The 20,745-nt window shown below is 37.9% G+C and overlaps 2 protein-coding genes and 1 long non-coding RNA gene across 4 annotated transcripts in view; 1 reads left to right on the top strand and 2 right to left on the bottom strand.

Annotated features, from left to right (window-relative positions):
* Positions 1-762: 762 nt before the first annotated feature.
* Positions 763-4,404, bottom strand: LOC121395133 (p21-activated protein kinase-interacting protein 1-like). Its single transcript, XM_041567738.1, has 4 exons — positions 3,919-4,404; positions 3,718-3,804; positions 2,151-2,277; positions 763-1,419 (listed from the first exon to the last, which is right to left on the bottom strand). Exons 2-4 carry the CDS (start codon positions 3,724-3,726, stop codon positions 1,289-1,291), a joined length of 267 nt encoding a protein of 88 aa, XP_041423672.1. The 5' UTR covers positions 3,727-3,804; positions 3,919-4,404; the 3' UTR covers positions 763-1,288.
* A 709-nt stretch (positions 4,405-5,113) lies between these two features.
* LOC121395132 (p21-activated protein kinase-interacting protein 1-like) lies at positions 5,114-18,599 on the bottom strand. 2 transcript variants are annotated; one of them, XM_041567737.1, is made up of 4 exons: positions 18,347-18,599; positions 17,813-17,975; positions 7,844-7,918; positions 5,114-6,463 (listed from the first exon to the last, which is right to left on the bottom strand). In XM_041567737.1, the coding sequence occupies exons 1-3, from the start codon at positions 18,467-18,469 to the stop codon at positions 7,875-7,877; spliced, it is 330 nt and encodes a 109-aa protein (XP_041423671.1). In that variant the 5' UTR covers positions 18,470-18,599; the 3' UTR covers positions 5,114-6,463; positions 7,844-7,874. The 2 variants fall into 2 exon arrangements, with proteins under 2 accessions (XP_041423671.1, XP_041423670.1); XM_041567736.1 differs by lacking the exons at positions 5,114-6,463; positions 7,844-7,918 and adding an exon at positions 16,151-16,510 and having other exon boundaries at positions 18,347-18,513.
* A 266-nt stretch (positions 18,600-18,865) lies between these two features.
* Positions 18,866-20,745, top strand: part of LOC121395134 — a 26,555-nt gene continuing 24,675 nt past the window's right edge. The window contains exon 1 of the long non-coding RNA XR_005962261.1: positions 18,866-20,222. This is a non-coding gene — a long non-coding RNA (uncharacterized LOC121395134). The remainder of the gene's footprint in view (positions 20,223-20,745) is intronic.

Below are 20,745 nucleotides of genomic sequence, written 5' to 3'. Positions count from 1 at the left end.
AACTTCCCAAGCTGTCACAATGGCAGTAGGCAGTTGCAGGAGCTTTTAAATTATATAGATGGGGCCAGATGGTATATGAAAGCCACAGAGCTCTGGAGTAACACGTCTGCTCCGTTGTACAGCTAGCCACGCCCCCCCATTTGTGGTTTTTTAGTTATTTAGCGTTTTATTCAGCAGCTCTTCTATTTGCATTTTAAGCAATCTGGTAGCTATTTAGCAAATTACCCTAGCAACAATTGAATGATTTGAATAAGAGACTGGAATATGAATAGGAGAGGGACGGAATAGAAAGATGAGCAATAAAAAGTAGCTAATAATAAATCTGTAGCCTTACAGAGCAGCTGCCCATTTAAAAAGCTGGAAAGTCAGAAGAAAAAGGCAAATCATTATAAAACTATAAAAAAGAAATAGTGAAAACTAATGGAAAAGTTGCTTAAGATTGTCAGTTCTATAACATACTCAAAGTTAACTTAAAGGTGAACCACCCCTTTAACTTTGTAGTCCTTTCGATTTCCAAATTATATTGAGTCTTGTAGAACTGGTGCTTTTGTTTCATTGAAATCTTCTTCTCCTCTTGTTCTAAGGTGCCTAGGATTTGCGGTCGTATAGGGAAGTTAGAACCTCATGAGATAGAAAAGGTAAATTCAGTGACCGCAGTCCTTGGTGCCCTGCCTTCTTCTTTTTTACATTTGAATGTGGCTCACAGGTAAAAATAAAAGACTATTTAGGCCGACCTTAGGAAAAAAGTGAGGTGATTCAATGGGAAATATAAAACATCAATTTTATTAAATACAGCCACTGCATTTCAGCTGTTGAACTAGATGACTAATAAATTAATGGAGCATGAATAACATTTTTCTCAAGTGAATGAAACAGTAATAACCTTGACCAGGTGCCACGATTGCATAAGCGATGGGAAGTTTAAAGGGGTAAAATGTGGAAAGGGTTCTTTTGCTGGGGTGTCCTGAGGAGAAGTAAAATGACAAGTAGGTCTGGCCCAATGGTTAAACAGCAGAAAACATTTCAAGCACCATAGGGCCTGTTGCACATTTCTTAATTAGCTTGTTTTGGTGTGTGCATGAAAAGGGTGTGCTGCATAACAAAAAAGAGAGTAGGATATACCTTTAGTGATACCAAAAGCAGATATTTAGTATTCAAATAATGATATTGCATTAGCATGTTATTGCATATTAAAAAATAAATTACTATCCCTTAACTTTTCAACTATTTAATTAAGAGAATAAACATGTACAGAGAATAAATGTATTAAATGAATACAGAAATTGAGTTATTTAACTGGTTTCTTTTTCTGTTTAATTTCAGTTTTCCTCTTTTTATGTACAACTTGGGTTTCACTTGCTTCCTTATCCGTTGTTTCATTTTGGGCCTTTTTCTTCTTTGGCCTGTCACAGTCTTTCACTGAAATACAGGATAAGAAAATCAGCACAGACACTGCTAATGTAGTTTTACAAGATCAGTAGAAATTCTTTTATAACCCATTGTTGGCTTTATAAAAAAAACATTATAATTTGTCTCTTTTATTAGTTCCTAATGGTTTTTAAAATTATTTTAATTTCTATTCTCCAGTTTGCAATTTTGATTGCTGAACCTCTGCAAATATAAAAAGTTTCTCTCTCTGGCTACACTTTCTTTACTCATTCATATGACAAAACAGCAAGTGGCTGGTTAGACAGAGTACTCAATATCCTGGGGATTAAACTTTTCAAATTCCCATATTTCTTGTGGCAAAAGCTTACCAAAATTTCTAGGCTGCAGCACCTCTGCAGTCACGAAGCAGCAGCGGAAGTCAGTTTGCTGTAAATTTTTCTCTATGCTAGAGTGCAGCAACCCGACTGCATAGTGCTCCTTAGATTGTCAGGTTAGAATTTTTGGGGTACTGTTATAAAATGATGGTGTTTTGATTTAAAAAAAAAAAAAAAAAGCCACATTTCTGTTACTGAGTTCAAGGAATAGTCAGAGCTATACATAGGCTCCCATGGGCACCAAGATATAAAATATTATTGCACTGCTTTAACTCAAAGTGCCAATCAGGAATCATGGATCAAATGAAAAGAAAACAACTGATGTGTCAGTGTGAAAAAACCATACAAAAATGATGCCATCTTATACAGTCTGTGTAAAGTGCTTACCAGCTGAAGCAGTGACAGTTGTGTTGCTTTTTTCCTTATAGTCTATGCCACTGGGAAGCCAAGCTGAGAGACAAGTAAGTCTAGCCGATGTACTGACTTCACAAAGCAATGATGGAGAAGTCTGGACCTGTAACATAAGTGTGTGCTATCATAAACTACAGTATTTGAAATTGTAGGTGATCTTCAGATTTTCAGATTTAATTTTACAAATTCTGGCCACAGTTGGCAGGAAGTGTTCATGAAGATTCTCATTAATCCAGGCCATGAAATACAGTATCTAGAAAGTTCAACACCTGCCTCAATGGTACCATTGTGACTGGACCACACTCTCCCACATCTGTGAGTTTCAGCCAACACCTTACTGAAGTTCAATGTAACCACTGTGATTGGATGTCTGTGACTTTACTACCATCAAGAGGTGAAATGCCAGGGAATTCCCTACCACTTCAGTTGAACTGAAGAAGCCTATTGGATGTGTGGTGAAACATTTTCAAGAAAAACTCTAAATGCCCAGTTGTCCTTGACTTAAAGGGGTTGTTCACCTTTAAGTTAACGTTTATTATGATGTAGAGAGTGATATTCTGAGACAATTTGCAATTGGTTTTCATTTATTATTATGTAAGGTTTTTGAGTTATTTGCCATTTCATTCAGCAGCTCTTCAATTTGCATTTCAAGCAATCTTGTAGCTAGGGTCCAAATTACCCTAGCAACCATGCACTGATTTGAATAAGAGACTGGAATATGAGTAGGAGAGGCCTGATTAGAAAGAAGAGTAATAAAAAGTAGGAATAACAATTAATGTGTAGCCTTACAGAGCATTTGTTTTTTTAGAAGGGGTCAGCGACGCCCATTTGAAAGCTGCAAAGAGTCAGAAGAAAAAGGCAAATAACCATAAAAAATAAATAATGAAAACCAATTGAAAATCTGCTTAGAATTGGGCATTCTATAACATAAGTTACCTTAAAGGTGAACCATCCTTTTAATTGGAATGAAATTATTTTGGACTTTGTGAGAACATGCTTGTGGCTGTGTTTACCATACAAGCTTTAGGACCAATAACTACATCACAACTGTGGACTAGGGGGACTCATTGGTAGAGGACCTAATAGATATCTGGACTGATATCGGTTGAGAATGGCCTTGGGATGGCTCCATAACTAAGCTTGCCTATTCAACCTGTAGGCAGGGGCTAAGTTGGCAGCCTTTATTGACTTTTGTCTGACAACCTTTAGAGTATATTACATAAAAAGAACAGTATGATTTAATGGATATCACCAAAACATGGTAAAATTATACTCATGAATGAACAGTACTTGTATGCTTTTTATTTAGGAAATAAAATTATTGTAAATGGTGACTGATTTGTTTTCATGTAGCCCTGACTATGCAAAGCAGAAATAAAAGATAAAACAGACACTAAGAATATGGGTGAACATTCACATGGAATTTTAATTATCCAGAATACTGAATGGCATAAATTGCTCTTTCAGTACTATGGTATTTCTGCAAGAAGATATAGTCATTTTTATAAGCTCATATGGACTTTATCCATGTTATAAAACTAACCTTTTCCATATCTTAATATAACCGTCACTTGATGAAGATACAACAACATGAGTTCCCTGCAGTTCAAAGACATGAAGATTCTTCACCCTAAGATAAAAGATAAACTAGAGGTTAGATGCTATTGTACACTTTTTAACATAAATAGGTTAAGCTGGCCATATGTATATCTATAAAAGCTGTCAACATGTCATTTGGACATACAGTATGTTGCAAATACTCTACTTGAAAATCCCATTGGACAAGGTCTGCATCGGCATGCTGATGCTCTCCTCGATCTTTATGAGCCAACACTATGATCCAATCATTGTTACCTGGGCCAAAAAAAGTACATTTGACTTAAAGACTGTTTTAAAATTTTTAAATGATGGGAAAAATCCACCGTTTCATCTGGCAAGTTTGAAAGCCATGAGGTGATAGGCAAAGGGTCTTGATATTTCTTTGAAAAACATCCATTTGCATAACATTATGATATTATCAGTATTAAGATGATTATTATATTTGTATAAAGCTGGTCATAAACATATTGCTAAAAGCTTTCTGTATACGTTTGCTGACAGTTTGTGAATTTCACAGGTTTCTGACTTTTTTGGATTTGAAGCCTGAAAAGTCAGAATTTTTCTTGAAATTGGTGGAAAAACCCAAAATGTTCAGATTATTGTATGAAACCCAGCACAGACAGTAACATCTTCATACTGCCAATGACTTCTACAGGACCGTGACAGGTTGAAAATGGAGTATTTTCAGATGCAGACTTTTTGCAGCCTTGGGGTAAAATAAATCTCAAAAAATTATATATTTTTTTCCACTCAAAATTCTGATTTTATAGCAAAAAAAACAAAAAAAAACCCTTAGCGAGCACCTGGTTTATTTTCTTATGAACCACTGGCTTAAAGAGATTGATTACCTTTGAGTTAACTTAGTATGATGCAGAAGGTGATATTCTGAGGCAATTTGCATTTTGGAAAATTTTTTGTAGTTTTCCATTTATTTACCAGCTCTCCAGTTTGCAATGGCAATTTCCAAATTACCCTAGCAACCATGCATTAAGACTAATAGGAGAGGGCCTGCATAGAAAAATTAGTAATATAAAGTAGCAATAACAATAAATGTGTAGCCATACAGAGTATTTGTTTTTGATGGGGTCATTGATCCCCACTGGAAAGCTGGAAAGAGTCAGAAGAAAACTGCAAATAATTAAAAACCTATTAAAATAAATAATGAGGACCAATTGAAAAGTTGCATTGAACTGGGCATTCTACAACATACTAAAAGTTAACTTGATGGCGAACCACCCCTTTAAGGGAGAATAAGTGGAACAAATACAGTACCATTCTTATAAAAAGGGTACATTTCGCCTTTTACCCTCGCATTTAGGTGAGCATGTCCCTATTGTACCTGTTTTCATGAGCTTTAAATTCGCAGACACATTTCTGTGATAAAACATATATTGCTTACACATGCAACTTGGTAAAAAAATGTCAGTCTCTTAGGTATTCCTTGCCGATCCCTTCACAGTCCCTCAGCTGTAAATGAAAGTCCAGAACAAATGTATATGTATTCTCTATGGAATATATATATAAGAGGATCAGCGCCTGTGGCAACAGAAATTAGAAACACATAGCGTAATACGTTCAATTAAAGGGAATATCACCCTGTGCGTATGTAAAAATGATTTTTCAGAGATGTGCTCCCCTTTTCTTTTCGGGCAGCTATTAATTAGAGAAAGAGAAATAGATCCAGGTGAATAGAAGAAGAGGCATCCTTCCTGTGCAACAAAGGTGTAATCCGATAGTCAAGTGCCTCCACACTAAGTTTAAATTGCCTACTTACAAACCACTACTGTGGCATTCTGCATGTCAAGAAAAATCCTTTCTGGTCACTCCTCCAACTCACCGCTCCTGCCAGACTCCGGATTAAAAATAGGAACCGAGGATAGTGTAATACCATTTATTAAAACATAATTAAAATCAAGTAAAAATACACTCACATTTACCCTCTTTCGGTAATACGCATTTAGTCCCACAAAGTTTGAATATGCTCCCTCGGGGTAGTCCTGCCGATTTTTCCAGACTCCCTTGTGGTGTCTCTCCTGGGTCCAAAGCGTCCCCCAAACGTACCTAACGTTTGGGGGACGTAGCTTTTGCTACTTTGAAGTTGGATCTGCGACAATCGCGTCGCAGATCCGACTTGACAGCCCCCCAGCCTCGTTGCCCAGGGGGCTGTCAACCCTCCTGACTCTCTGCAGAGGCGGCAAAAGCCGCCGATGCAGAGAGAAGGGCTCAGCTGCAGGAGAACGTACGAGGTACGTTCTTGGCAGCCTGAGCCCTGAACCACCAGCACGTATGCCGTACGTGCTTAGTGGTTAAAGGGTTAAAGTACAAATTACTGGAATAAAAGCACATTACACTGACTGGAAAAAGCATCTTTTGTGCACATTAAAACACCCTTTGAACTATGAACTTGTGAAAAATGAGGAGTGCTTGATAGATAAGGCCATACCTTTAAATAGTTAATTGTAAAAGGACCTTTATAAATCCATATTAATACAACTACTACTAAAGTTAGAAACACTGAAACCAAGCTAAATTTGTGTAACTTACAGTTATAAACTGTACAGAAGAGATTCTCTTTGGGTTATTAATTGTACCAACTACTGCTGCAGTCTCCAGCTGGTACACATCAACCGTGTCATGTATCACAACCACATATTTCTCTCCAATGGGAGACCACTGGATAATGTGTGCGTCTGAAAGAAACAATGATAAAACGATTTTATATCAACAAAATCATAAAAAAAGTAAAATTATAACATATTCTATAGTAAATATATTGTATATTATTCTATAGTAAATATATTGTATATTTTTAATATGTTGTTAGAATGAGTAAACTAAACACAGCACACCCGCACACAGTGCCTCACCTCGTCCACAGCACCTATTGCGGGGATCTCTGTTACTTTGTCCGATCATTTGATACACAGAAATACATTACCCACTCGCAGCGCCGACAGACTTATCCACGGTGGTAAAGTAGTGGTGGGTGTGCAGCAAACTAACGCGTTTTGTGCCCCAAAGACCAGGCACTTCCTCAGAGTTCCCACCCACCACTACTTTACCACCGTGTATTGTTTTAATAAAGCCGCTATTTGATATCAACACTTTGGCCTCCCGTGGATAAGTCTGTCGGCGCTGCGAGCGGGTAATGTATAATGCATGCAAACATGCATAATATAATTTTGCATGTTTATTGGTATATGTACAGTGGTGCAATAACCCCAATAAATATCCATGGATATAGGTTGGTTCAGTAATTGTCCATGTTTGAAAATGTCACCTGCCAATTCAACATGTCAATGCATGTCAATATATGGTGCATTGGCAGATGAGGAAGTTAAATGGATTCTGTCATGATTTTTAAGGTGTTTTTATTTCTAAATTACACTGTTTACACTGCAAATAATTCACTCTACCATGTAAAATTTCATTCCTAACCCAAGTGTATTTTAGTTGTAATATTGGTGTGTAGGCAACCATTTCAGGTCATTTTGCTTGATCATATGCTTTGAGAAAAAGCCTGCACTTTAGGGTGGAACTACTTTCTGGCAGGCTGTTGTTTCTCCTACTCAATGTAACTGAAGGTGTCTCATTGGGACTTGGATTCTTTACTCCATGCTGTTCCGATTATTCAGGCTTTTTGCTTGAATGACTGGAACAACAGAGAGGTGCCCATACCATGTGTAGCCGATGAGCCAGAGACAATTAGTACATGTACGCTGCCTTTAAGACTTAGCACTATGTACACAGATAAATAGACTGCTCCATCTGTAAAATGTAGGAAAAGTTATTTTAGGATCAGTGTCAGAGCTATTTGAACTCTCTACCTCCCTGTACTAAAAACAGAAACTAAATCAACTCAGTGGATATGAATTATAATAAACATTAAATTCATTGACTCCGCATTATATGAATAGCAACCACCACAGTACGTAATTTCCCCACAGACTGATATCAGGGGCCCAACGCTTTATTAATGGGATTTTAGCCAAGTTTAAACACAATGAGTCTGTATGAGATCATTTGTGGTTCCAATGCTTACTCCGCATCAGCATGAAGGGTTATATTACCTTAAGGTTTCATCTGTCCCTGCCGATAAGGCTAACTTTCCTGAAGGATGAATGGAAAGGGACACGACTTGTCCTCTGTAACAAGAATAAAAAATATTATGTATTGACAAATAATATCTCTCTCCATTCTTATAAAGTTAAAGAAGCACTATATTATATAACCCTGGTAAATCCCATAAAATACAACTCCTGAATTCATACACCAACTACATTAATATAAAACATAATATTTCTTACACATTGTTAACAGTAATTGTTAAACCTACTGGCCCACACAGTCAAAATGTCACAGTTTACCCAAAACCTCTGTACTTTTATAGCTTTCCTTTTTCTACTTCACTTCCTTCCACTTACAGCATTATACTAATAATCTTGTCAAAGTGTACCACCCTGCCTTGGTGCTTTGTTCCAAAGTTATCATTCTGTATAACAGTTTGACTGATGTTCCATCGGAGTCCGTCAACAAGATTTAAATCATTTTTTTTGAAGAACAGCATGGCAGTTCCTATTCATAAATGAACAAAAATAGTTGTCTAAATATGCAGAACAATATAAACCAAAATCTGTATAGTAAATTAAATACACCAGAAATTAAAACGGGTCGTATTTTGCAGTTGAAGGTTTGCTGGCACTCCCACTTTTTGGTATTCCATACACAAATCAGTCCATCTTCAGCCCCACTTAGGAGGTGTGTGTTACCATAAAACTCCAGACAAGTTATAGTACCTACAATGCCAAGGTATCCATACTTAGAAGAATACAAAAATCATACACAGGCAATATCATATTATAATGTAGAAAATACCTGTTACCTTGAAATAAATGAAAGCAGACAAGCAATAATAGTGTTTCAGAAAGGTGAGTATCAGTCAGACACTTTTAACACAATAAACTCTCCACTATCCGACTGCATCAAATGGTGTATGCAAACACTGCCTGGACAGAAGTCTCCTCTACAAGAAGAACCCAGTAGGATTGTATTGTCAGTAGGATTAATTATAGCTTAGATGGAACCAAGTACAAGGTACTGTTTTTCTTTTACATAGAAAAAGGAAACCATTTTTAAAAATCAGAATTTTATGATTAAAAAGGAGTCTATGGGAGATGACCTTCCCGTAATTCTGAGCTTTCTGCATAATGGGCTTCCGGATAATGGATCTCATACCTGTGATTAATACCTTTAATGGATTGTACCAACGCTTACATTGTATATGCCAATTAAACAAAAGGAATTCATAATAGAGGCTATTTCCTATATATTAAACCATAATTATTTTTGGTTTGGGGACAAATACTATTTACAGACATGGGGCACCGCCATGGGAACGAGATTCGCCCCCAGCTATGCAAATCTGTTCCTAGGACACTGGGAGCAGTATAATGTAACATCTAAGCTGGGGGGTGATCTGGTCCTATGGCGGCGCTTCATAGACGATATCGTATTCCTGTGGCAAGGGTCGGAAAAAGAAATGTTAGAATTTGTCAATAATATGAATAAAAATGATCAAAACTTAGAATTCACTTTAATCTATAGCCAGGAGACAATAAACTTCTTAGACCTAGAAATAAGGAAGAATAAAAATAATGATTTCCTAGATTTTAAAACCTATTTCAAAAAGGTAGATGTTTGCAACTATGTATTAAGCACCAGCAATCACAATCCCATATGGCTCCAGAATATTCCATACGGACAATTCTGCCGCCTAAAGAAAAATTGTTCCAATCCAATGGAACTAGAAAGCCAACTGAATTATGTGTCAGAACGGTTTAAACAGAGGGGGTACAAAAACAAACTTATTCAAAAAGCGAGAAAACAATTAAGAGGAATAGACAGAGCAGATTTACTAATAGAAAAAAAGAAAAAGGAATCAATTAACGAACAGCTAAGCTTATCGTTTATTACTTCCTACACCCCGGGGGCACAAGAAATAAAGAGGATTCTAAATCGTCATTGGAACATTCTGGAGGGTGATGAACTCCTAAAAGGGAAAATACCCCAAAAGCCAAAGGTAATATACAAAAGGGCAAATAACTTAAGCCAAATAATAGTACGCAATTTCATCCCCACTGAAAGAACACAAACCAAAAAACAAAAGGAGGAGTGGAAGGGTTTCTTTCCATGTGCACTCTGTAAAGCCTGCAGGCACGGGAAGAAAGTGACACAATTTATATCCAATACGACAAAAAAGGAATACACCATTGATCACTGTATCAAATGTACAACACAAAATGTTATATATTGCTTAGAATGCCCCTGTGGCCTTCAATACATTGGCAAAACCAATAGGAAATTAAGGGAAAGAATTAACGAACACATAAGAAACATAGAAAAGGGAGTTATGAACCATAGTGTGTCAAAGCACTTTAAAGAGTGTCACAATCAGAAAGCCAAAGGTTTGAAATTTTGGGGTGTAAGCATAGTACAAAAAGATTGGAGAGGGGGAGACTTAACAAGGAAAACATTACAAGAAGAAAGCAAATGGATTTATAAAATGCATACATTCATACCACAGGGGTTAAACATAGACATAAATCTGAGAGCTTTTTTATGAAAAATACTTAATATAAAAACATACAAAATACAAACAGGCAATTGAAAAGCAAGACAATAACACAAGGAAATACATGGAGAAGAAATTAATGAAAAAACATATGAAAAAAAGTTTTTCATGCAAAAACTCGAAAAAAACTACACTTCCCATGATTCTCCTTGAGTTATTGCTTTTATATGCTATTAAAAAGCATGCATTATTTGCATAAAAACGAAGTCCACTGATTTAGAACAAAAAAAGGGAGAACTACATCTCCCATGATCCTCCCTGATCATTGCCCTTGTATAATGTTAAAAATGCACCTTGTTTTTGTATATATTTTTTGAGCCAGGATGTTGTATTGGGACTAGGTGGGGCATCAAAGCTAGAGGGGTGATGAAAAGGATGTGTAGGAGAGAAATATACTGTCTTCATTATAATGCTGAGAAGACTGACAGTTGTATGCGCCAAACCGGAAGTGAAGTCGCTGGAACGCATAAGCTGGAACGCATAAACCGGAAGTGAAGGCGGAAGTCGAACAAACACGCTGGAATGGGCTTTAAAAGGAAGGATACAAACGAAAATGGCAAGAGACGCCTCTGAGGAAGCTGGTAACACCCAGCGAAACGCGTTAGGCAGAGTTTGGGGGACACAACAATCCAGACCAAGGCACCTGAAGCAAGCTGGCAAGAACTTGGAGTGAGCAGACAGGATTGCCTTTGGGGGACCCCAGAAAGACTTTTATTTGGACTCAATGCGCAAAAACCCGCAAGGGAAATGTGAGTGAGAATTTTTAATTGTTTTTAATTATGTTTTAAATAAATGGTGTTATACTATTATCGATTTGTATTCCTGCTGAGAAACTCGGAAGGAGTGGTGAACGCTGAAGGAGGAACTTGAAAGAGCTTCATGTTAAATACACCATACCACGGCAGTGGTTTGTAAGTAGGCATTTTTTATACATAAGGTGAAGGCATCTGCATCTTCGGAATACACATTCCATTTCACAGGAAAGTTCATAGAAAAAAAAAAAAAAAAAAAAAAAAAAAAAATACCTTTCCTTTCTTCTGTCCACCTGTATTGCCACTCTACACCCTTATAAGTGGCCATTTAAAGGAGAAGGGAAGAACACATCTACTTACCATCCAGTGTATGCACAGGGTGATATTCCACATTGTGAACATACTGCGCTATGTCTGTTTTTTATTTCTGTTGCCACAGGCGCTGATCGCTTCTTATATATATCCCTTTCTGGGGGCATATATAGGCTTGTTTTTGGATTTACATACGGTTGAGAGACTGTGAAGGGGTCGGCAAGAAATATTCTAAGAGACTGACATTTTTTATTGGGCTGCATTTTGTAAGCTATACATTGTTTTCATTGTTTTATTCTCTCATAGAAATGTTGGCTTTTAGGAACAGCAGAAATTATGATTTGGAAGAAATCTTCCAATCCATAAATATAGACACCAGCGATCCATCTGAGCTGGTTGATATAGAATTAGTAGATCAGTTCCAAGATCTGGAAAAACTAATGTTAAAAGAAATACGTGCATGGTGGGATAAAACCACTTTACAAAAATATTTAGAACATAAAATCACCCCGAGGGGTTTACGAATTAAAAAGAATGCCACCTTTGGAACTGATAATATAGAATTCCAAAAAGAGTGGGAAGAAATTCTGGAAAATTGCACAAACAATTTAATCAAACTCATTGTGAAACAAAGGAACTTGGAACTGACAAAATATGATAAAGAGATTAGTGAATTGCAGAAGAAAATGAATATGTATGAAAACACACGGGAATATGAAGTATTGGAACAAGGAATAGTGAAGAAATTAGGTGAAGAAGAGAAAAAGATAATAGGCATTAAACAACATAAGTTCAAAAGGGATAAACATGATTATAACAGTGGACAAATAAGGGTGTGGTCACAAAGGGGAGGCACGAATGTAGAAAAAGACACACGAAGGGCAAATCAAGCCCCAGGGGAGAAACATTTTTTAGGTCACACCAGGGAAAGAGACACCAAGAACAAAATGTACCACAACGACAAGGACACAATAGGGAAAGAAAACAAAATGAAAAAGGGAATGTCACAAAACCAAGAAAGGTGGGAGACAGTCACAAAAGGGAAAACACATCAGAATACACAAGCACTTGGGGAAAGAAAAAAACTAACACCTTGGAAGGAACAGAATCACTGGTACACACAGGAAAGAAGAGAATGGGGAAAGGACAGACACCAGGAAAACTCACGGGCACCACAGAAATTCAGGAGAAGGGAGGAACCAGAAGAATGGGTAACACAGACACACCAAGAAAGGGAAACATGGAGGTGGAAACAAGGAGGAGAGGAAAGAAGGGGGGCACAAAATCAAAAAATCCCAAGACAAGAAATAAGGAGAGAAACCTATTAGGAATATTCAATTTAAGTAGCACTAAATTATCAGAACCCGAACAAAATGTTTTGAGTAAAGGACTAACGTTTGCACCCACCAACAGGCTCAATGGTTTTGACCTGTTTGTGGATGCAGAAAAACATATTAGGAAATTGAGACTAAAAAGAGCCTTTAATAATAGTGAAATCATAAATAGAAATCCCCTTCCACAAAAGACACAAGAGAAACCCCGATATTATCACACGGGGTTAAAAAAGAAGTCAGAATATATCCCAAAGGATGAGAAAGGTCCTTACATTCAAATATATGAAAAATTGGTAAAACAAGATTTAGACACATTGCAAAAAAAGTGGGCAAAAAAACCGATGAAATACAACATCACGAAAAAAGAGAAAGAAGCCCTAAAGGGCCTACAAAACAATAGGGACATCACTATCAAGCCGGCGGATAAGGGGGGCGGCTTGGTAGTAATGGACACAGAAAACTACAAAACAATGTGCATGGATCTTATTTTAGATAGCAAGACATACCGATTATTAGTGGGGGACCCCACCGAAACTTTCAATAGAAAAATAAAAACAATAATCGATAAGGCAGCACAAGAAGAAATTTTAGATCAGAAAGAGAAAGAATATCTGTATATGAAAAATCCCAAAATCCCGGTCCTTTACTGTCTGCCCAAAATACACAAGAACATAAAAAATCCACCGGGCAGACCCATCGTGTCTGGCATAAATTCAATATCATGCAACATGTCAGAATACGTGGATAAAATACTACAAAACTATGTATTAAGTTTACCGAGTTACTTAAAGGACTCGACTCAAGCGATCAGAGATTTACAGAATGTAAAATTAAAACAAGGAACATTTTTATGCACCTTAGATGTTAAATCCTTATATACCTCAATCCAACACGAATTAGGAATAAGGGCCGTGACACATTATTTGGAAAAAGATCTAAATATGCCAATTAAACAAAAGGAATTCATAATAGAGGCTATTTCCTATATATTAAACCATAATTATTTTTGGTTTGGGGACAAATACTATTTACAGACATGGGGCACCGCCATGGGAACGAGATTCGCCCCCAGCTATGCAAATCTGTTCCTAGGACACTGGGAGCAGTATAATGTAACATCTAAGCTGGGGGGTGATCTGGTCCTATGGCGGCGCTTCATAGACGATATCGTATTCCTGTGGCAAGGGTCGGAAAAAGAAATGTTAGAATTTGTCAATAATATGAATAAAAATGATCAAAACTTAGAATTCACTTTAATCTATAGCCAGGAGACAATAAACTTCTTAGACCTAGAAATAAGGAAGAATAAAAATAATGATTTCCTAGATTTTAAAACCTATTTCAAAAAGGTAGATGTTTGCAACTATGTATTAAGCACCAGCAATCACAATCCCATATGGCTCCAGAATATTCCATACGGACAATTCTGCCGCCTAAAGAAAAATTGTTCCAATCCAATGGAACTAGAAAGCCAACTGAATTATGTGTCAGAACGGTTTAAACAGAGGGGGTACAAAAACAAACTTATTCAAAAAGCGAGAAAACAATTAAGAGGAATAGACAGAGCAGATTTACTAATAGAAAAAAAGAAAAAGGAATCAATTAACGAACAGCTAAGCTTATCGTTTATTACTTCCTACACCCCGGGGGCACAAGAAATAAAGAGGATTCTAAATCGTCATTGGAACATTCTGGAGGGTGATGAACTCCTAAAAGGGAAAATACCCCAAAAGCCAAAGGTAATATACAAAAGGGCAAATAACTTAAGCCAAATAATAGTACGCAATTTCATCCCCACTGAAAGAACACAAACCAAAAAACAAAAGGAGGAGTGGAAGGGTTTCTTTCCATGTGCACTCTGTAAAGCCTGCAGGCACGGGAAGAAAGTGACACAATTTATATCCAATACGACAAAAAAGGAATACACCATTGATCACTGTATCAAATGTACAACACAAAATGTTATATATTGCTTAGAATGCCCCTGTGGCCTTCAATACATTGGCAAAACCAATAGGAAATTAAGGGAAAGAATTAACGAACACATAAGAAACATAGAAAAGGGAGTTATGAACCATAGTGTGTCAAAGCACTTTAAAGAGTGTCACAATCAGAAAGCCAAAGGTTTGAAATTTTGGGGTGTAAGCATAGTACAAAAAGATTGGAGAGGGGGAGACTTAACAAGGAAAACATTACAAGAAGAAAGCAAATGGATTTATAAAATGCATACATTCATACCACAGGGGTTAAACATAGACATAAATCTGAGAGCTTTTTTATGAAAAATACTTAATATAAAACATACAAAATACAAACAGGCAATTGAAAAGCAAGACAATAACACAAGGAAAATACATGGAGAAGAAATTAATGAAAAAACATATGAAAAAAAGTTTTTCATGCAAAAACTCGAAAAAAACTACACTTCCCATGATTCTCCTTGAGTTATTGCTTTTATATGCTATTAAAAAGCATGCATTATTTGCATAAAAACGAAGTCCACTGATTTAGAACAAAAAAAGGGAGAACTACATCTCCCATGATCCTCCCTGATCATTGCCCTTGTATAATGTTAAAAATGCACCTTGTTTTTGTATATATTTTTTGAGCCAGGATGTTGTATTGGGACTAGGTGGGGCATCAAAGCTAGAGGGGTGATGAAAAGGATGTGTAGGAGAGAAATATACTGTCTTCATTATAATGCTGAGAAGACTGACAGTTGTATGCGCCAAACCGGAAGTGAAGTCGCTGGAACGCATAAGCTGGAACGCATAAACCGGAAGTGAAGGCGGAAGTCGAACAAACACGCTGGAATGGGCTTTAAAAGGAAGGATACAAACGAAAATGGCAAGAGACGCCTCTGAGGAAGCTGGTAACACCCAGCGAAACGCGTTAGGCAGAGTTTGGGGGACACAACAATCCAGACCAAGGCACCTGAAGCAAGCTGGCAAGAACTTGGAGTGAGCAGACAGGATTGCCTTTGGGGGACCCCAGAAAGACTTTTATTTGGACTCAATGCGCAAAAACCCGCAAGGGAAATGTGAGTGAGAATTTTTAATTGTTTTTAATTATGTTTTAAATAAATGGTGTTATACTATTATCGATTTGTATTCCTGCTGAGAAACTCGGAAGGAGTGGTGAACGCTGAAGGAGGAACTTGAAAGAGCTTCATGTTAAATACACCATACCACGGCAGTGGTTTGTAAGTAGGCATTTTTTATACATAAGGTGAAGGCATCTGCATCTTCGGAATACACATTCCATTTCACAGGAAAGTTCATAGAAAAAAAAAAAAAAAAAAAAAAAAAAAAAAATACCTTTCCTTTCTTCTGTCCACCTGTATTGCCACTCTACACCCTTATAAGTGGCCATTTAAAGGAGAAGGGAAGAACACATCTACTTACCATCCAGTGTATGCACAGGGTGATATTCCACATTGTGAACATACTGCGCTATGTCTGTTTTTTATTTCTGTTGCCACAGGCGCTGATCGCTTCTTATATATATCCCTTTCTGGGGGCATATATAGGCTTGTTTTTGGACTTCCTTCCACTTACAGCATTATACTAATAATCTTGTCAAAGTGTACCACCCTGCCTTGGTGCTTTGTTCCAAAGTTATCATTCTGTATAACAGTTTGACTGATGTTCCATCGGAGTCCGTCAACAAGATTTAAATCATTTTTTTTGAAGAACAGCATGGCAGTTCCTATTCATAAATGAACAAAAATAGTTGTCTAAATATGCAGAACAATATAAACCAAAATCTGTATAGTAAATTAAATACACCAGAAATTAAAACGGGTCGTATTTTGCAGTTGAAGGTTTGCTGGCACTCCCACTTTTTGGTATTCCATACACAAATCAGTCCATCTTCAGCCCCACTTAGGAGGTGTGTGTTACCATAAAACTCCAGACAAGTTATAGTACCTACAATGCCAAGGTATCCATACTTAGAAGAATACAAAAATCATACACAGGCAATATCATATTATAATGTAGAAAATACCTGTTACCTTGAAATAAATGAAAGCAGACAAGCAATAATAGTGTTTCAGAAAGGTGAGTATCAGTCAGACACTTTTAACACAATAAACTCTCCACTATCCGACTGCATCAAATGGTGTATGCAAACACTGCCTGGACAGAAGTCTCCTCTACAAGAAGAACCCAGTAGGATTGTATTGTCAGTAGGATTAATTATAGCTTAGATGGAACCAAGTACAAGGTACTGTTTTTCTTTTACATAGAAAAAGGAAACCATTTTTAAAAATCAGAATTTTATGATTAAAAAGGAGTCTATGGGAGATGACCTTCCCGTAATTCTGAGCTTTCTGCATAATGGGCTTCCGGATAATGGATCTCATACCTGTGATTAATACCTTTAATGGATTGTACCAACGCTTACATTGTATACAGCAGGTTTCAAATGGAAATCACACACAACCTTCATGGAATATGTAGTAGTTTATATTAGAGGTGACTCCTATAAGGCCTCAAGTTATCCTTTAAAGGGACAGTTGAGTATAAAAATAAAAACTAGGTGAAATAAAAAATGTTTCTAATATAGTTAGGTGGCCAAATATGTAATGTATAAAGGCTGGAGTGACTGGATGAGCTGAAAAGCAGGAAGTAGCTTTCTTGCTATTATTATGCTGGCTTCAGAGGTGCCATGTAATAAGAATCTGAATTAATTACTAATCAGCAGTTGTATTGTGATATTTCTATTCTATTTATACAATATAATGTAAATTGGTCCCTAAACTCAGTATGTAACAGCAGCACAGAGCATCTGCAGGGAATCAGCAGAAAAGAAAATGGGGAGCTACTGGGGCATCTTCAGAAGCACAGATCTTCACAGTGAAAGGGATGCGGCTGGTAAAAACCTCAAAACATATAGAGTAGCAGCTCCAGCTTACTTATTTTTTTGAACTTTAGCTCTCCTTTAATAATAATTAAAAAAAGATAAAGTGTCTATATTGGCAAATAAATGCAGGGCATTGAAACGTACCATTGTGATGCAGCAAAGCTCCATGTTCTCCCTTCTTCTTCATATCATATATCTGAATGGATTCATCCCTGCTCCCAGTGGCTACAAATCTATTATTCACTGCAAGCACAGACACAGAGGCAGTGTGGGCATGATGAGTGAAGTCTGCAGAACTTAACCATTGCTGGAAAACAAAAGCAAATGAATCAAATCTCACGTAGAACAGAAAAGCAATAAAAGAAACTTTTGTAAATAACAAAACTATTAGCACATTGTGAGGCACTTCAAGTCAAATGTCTGGCACATGAAACGGTTTAGTTCATTTCCTAATCTCTGGCTATAATCAACTCAGATTTGACTCCACAGTCTGTATAGAATAGAGATGTTGCTGTAGCTGTGGGCACAAAATGGTTAAAACTATTCCGCAAGGGTTAAGAGATTTCATGAAACATTTTAGTGGTTACTTGTGCCAGTAAGTACTTTTCCTTATCCCCTTTTTACCGAGCACGAATGAGATCAAAACAAAAGCCAGATAACCTTGTACTTGTCACTTACCTCCCCTTCCCGATGTACCCGATACCCGAACAGAACTTGTTCATAACAGCCCACCAACAGCTCAATGCTTTCCTCCATGCTGGCTATACCGTGCCTCTTAGCTAATCGTGACGTCACATCCATGCGACCGAGCGCTGGGCGGGAAGATGTGATGTCACAGGTGGGCGTGACCAGCGGCTGTTTGTCTGTCACTCGTAATGGAACAGTAGCTTCTAATAAAAAATGCTGGCTGCGGCGTAGGGTTTACATGAGTGTTTAAGAGTAATATCTCCGTGTATATTAAAAATGAGGTCGCACGCCTGCGCAGAACTAGTGGTCAAAAACACGAATGCCCAAAAGACAGCCTTAGTTTCCAACTGCTCCTTTAAATAGGATCTGCTAGAGACAGGACAGAGCCAAGAGAAAGGAGGGCTGCTACAACGTTGAATGAGTGAAGGGTGTTTGACGTCGATAAAAGTGAAGGAGGGTAGAGGCAAAAACAATACGACAGATTCCCATATTAGGCGAGCAAAACACTAGCACGCCGCAGCCCCACCAATGAGCGTGTCCCTGGGCGGAGCTTAACTCGTATCACAGCGGCTCCAGCTGAAAAGCAGGAGAGTATATTGGTGCTCAGACAGTTCTATTAAATCCTCTTCCCACGCACAGTCCTGCAGTGCCGGGGAATTTATGTCAGCGCTGGGGCAGGAACCTGTTCTCAGACTAAGACACTTGTTTGATTCACTGCGGGTAGCCAATGAGAATTCAGGGTAGTAGTCCCTTATCTCTGTCCAATCAGAAGCTGGAGTACGTCTTACGCGCCAGGACTCTACTATTAGTGACATGAAAGACTCCTGTCCCGCTGTCAGACTCTATGGTACAGGTGTAACTAAGGGAGACCGGTATTAGCTCAGGCTGTAATCTCAGCACGTGCCCAATGCAATGGCAAAGCAGTGATTAGTAAGTAACTGCACGTCACGCTGCTGCTTTTGCATCTCTTACGCCATGGAGTTGTGAGGAAAACGTGATGCGGCTGCCTACATCCATCTCCAGGAGCCGAGACGAGTAGCTGAGGAACATGTGGAAATGTCCCCGAGCCATCGCGCCGAATGACAGGAAGTAGCACTTAATTATTTCACTAATTGCACTTGTTGCGCTGAGTTAGACTGGTAGGGTATCGGCAATAGATGCAGACACTGGCAGTGGCCTCACTACTTCCCCAGGGGACTCTGTGAAAAGTTAGTACCGGGCTCCCCTCACACCCCCGGGCCAGCTAACCCCGCCCCCGTATCATCACCACTTCTTCCTCCGTCTCTCCCGTCCCTTTTATACTTCAAATTTGGGTCGTGTTATCTGAGGCCAGCGACCTGTATTGCTGTCCTGTCAGTGTCTGCTCCCCGCCGCTGAGAAATGTCTGTGAATGATCAATGTCAATTGATCAATGACCAATGTCTGGCATGACAACCATCGGTGGATATTTTTTTAACCCCCTGAAAGATTCATGTCAAATATTCCCTTAAAGTTATACCAGGATTATAAAGAAACAGGCTGGCTGTCAGGGAGTGCAGCCGGGAGTTGTGAAGGGGCCAAATTGTCATTATTGCTGAACAATATCTGAAGTGTTTAATAATGTATGTGCAAATGTATCATTATCATTATTAGTCAATATAGTTTGTGCTGCAGGAAGGGGGGAAGCCTGAGGTATCCAAGTATTTAAACGCTAGAGAAACACACACAGACATGATCACATGATCCATGGTCACATGACCCAGATAACTGCCGTTTCTCTGTCAGTTAGGAGAGCCGATCAGCCGAAGAACAGGTGATTTCCTCAGCAGTTTTGGTCCTGACACGTCAAAAATTGGAAAAAGGAGATGAAAGAGAGAAGATGACAAAGGTAGGGAACAAGGGGAAAACACTGGGTAGAAAAGAGAGGTCTCTGTAAAAAAAATTCATGAAAGCAGACGAGCAGGCAGGAGAGGGAAGCAGGTAAGAGACAATTTTAAATGCTGATTTCATGCTTATGGTGATTTTTTTTGTTTTTAAATCTTGTTAATTAACTCTATTGTGAGTTTGCGTCAGCTCTTTTGACAACATATGTTTTGAGAATAGTTTTTTTCCCCATTTTCTGGCGTAAATCTTGATTTAGCAGAAGGGTTGTTTGATTAACTAAATACGTACAGCGTATAAACCATAGAGTTCTTGCTGTTACACCATTACATTTGTCAGAGAAATGTGAGAATCCAGCAAATAGGCACATTTTCAATTATGTATACTGGTACATATGTCCATGCATTGTTATCATGGAATGTTGTGTGCAAAGTCTAGTGACAGTTTATAACTGCCACAGAGCTGCCATATTGAGTAGGTGAGTGAACAGTGTAAGAGAGACTCCTCGCAAACAAAATTGTTTTAGCTAA

Source organism: Xenopus laevis, chromosome 6S (assembly GCF_017654675.1).
Source record: "Xenopus laevis strain J_2021 chromosome 6S, Xenopus_laevis_v10.1, whole genome shotgun sequence".
NCBI lineage: Eukaryota > Metazoa > Chordata > Amphibia > Anura > Pipidae > Xenopus > Xenopus laevis.
This window is presented reverse-complemented; position numbering and strand designations above follow the sequence as displayed.

What these genes read in the sequence shown, in the direction of transcription:
- LOC121395133 (XM_041567738.1), bottom strand. An exon ending in AACTGTCACTGCTTCAGCTG is followed by an intron (nt 1,420 to 2,150) that starts GTAAGCACTTTA and finishes CCTGTATTTCAG; the next exon opens with TGAAAGACTGTGACAGGCCA.
- LOC121395132 (XM_041567736.1), bottom strand. Translation starts at nt 18,469, where the DNA reads ATGGATGTGACGTCACGATTAGCTAAGAGGCACGGTATAGCCAGCATG. An exon ending in GGGTACATCGGGAAGGGGAG is followed by an intron (nt 17,976 to 18,346) that starts GTAAGTGACAAG and finishes TTTGTTTTCCAG; the next exon opens with CAATGGTTAAGTTCTGCAGA. An exon ending in AGCTTTGCTGCATCACAATG is followed by an intron (nt 16,511 to 17,812) that starts GTACGTTTCAAT and finishes ATTTATGAATAG; the next exon opens with GAACTGCCATGCTGTTCTTC.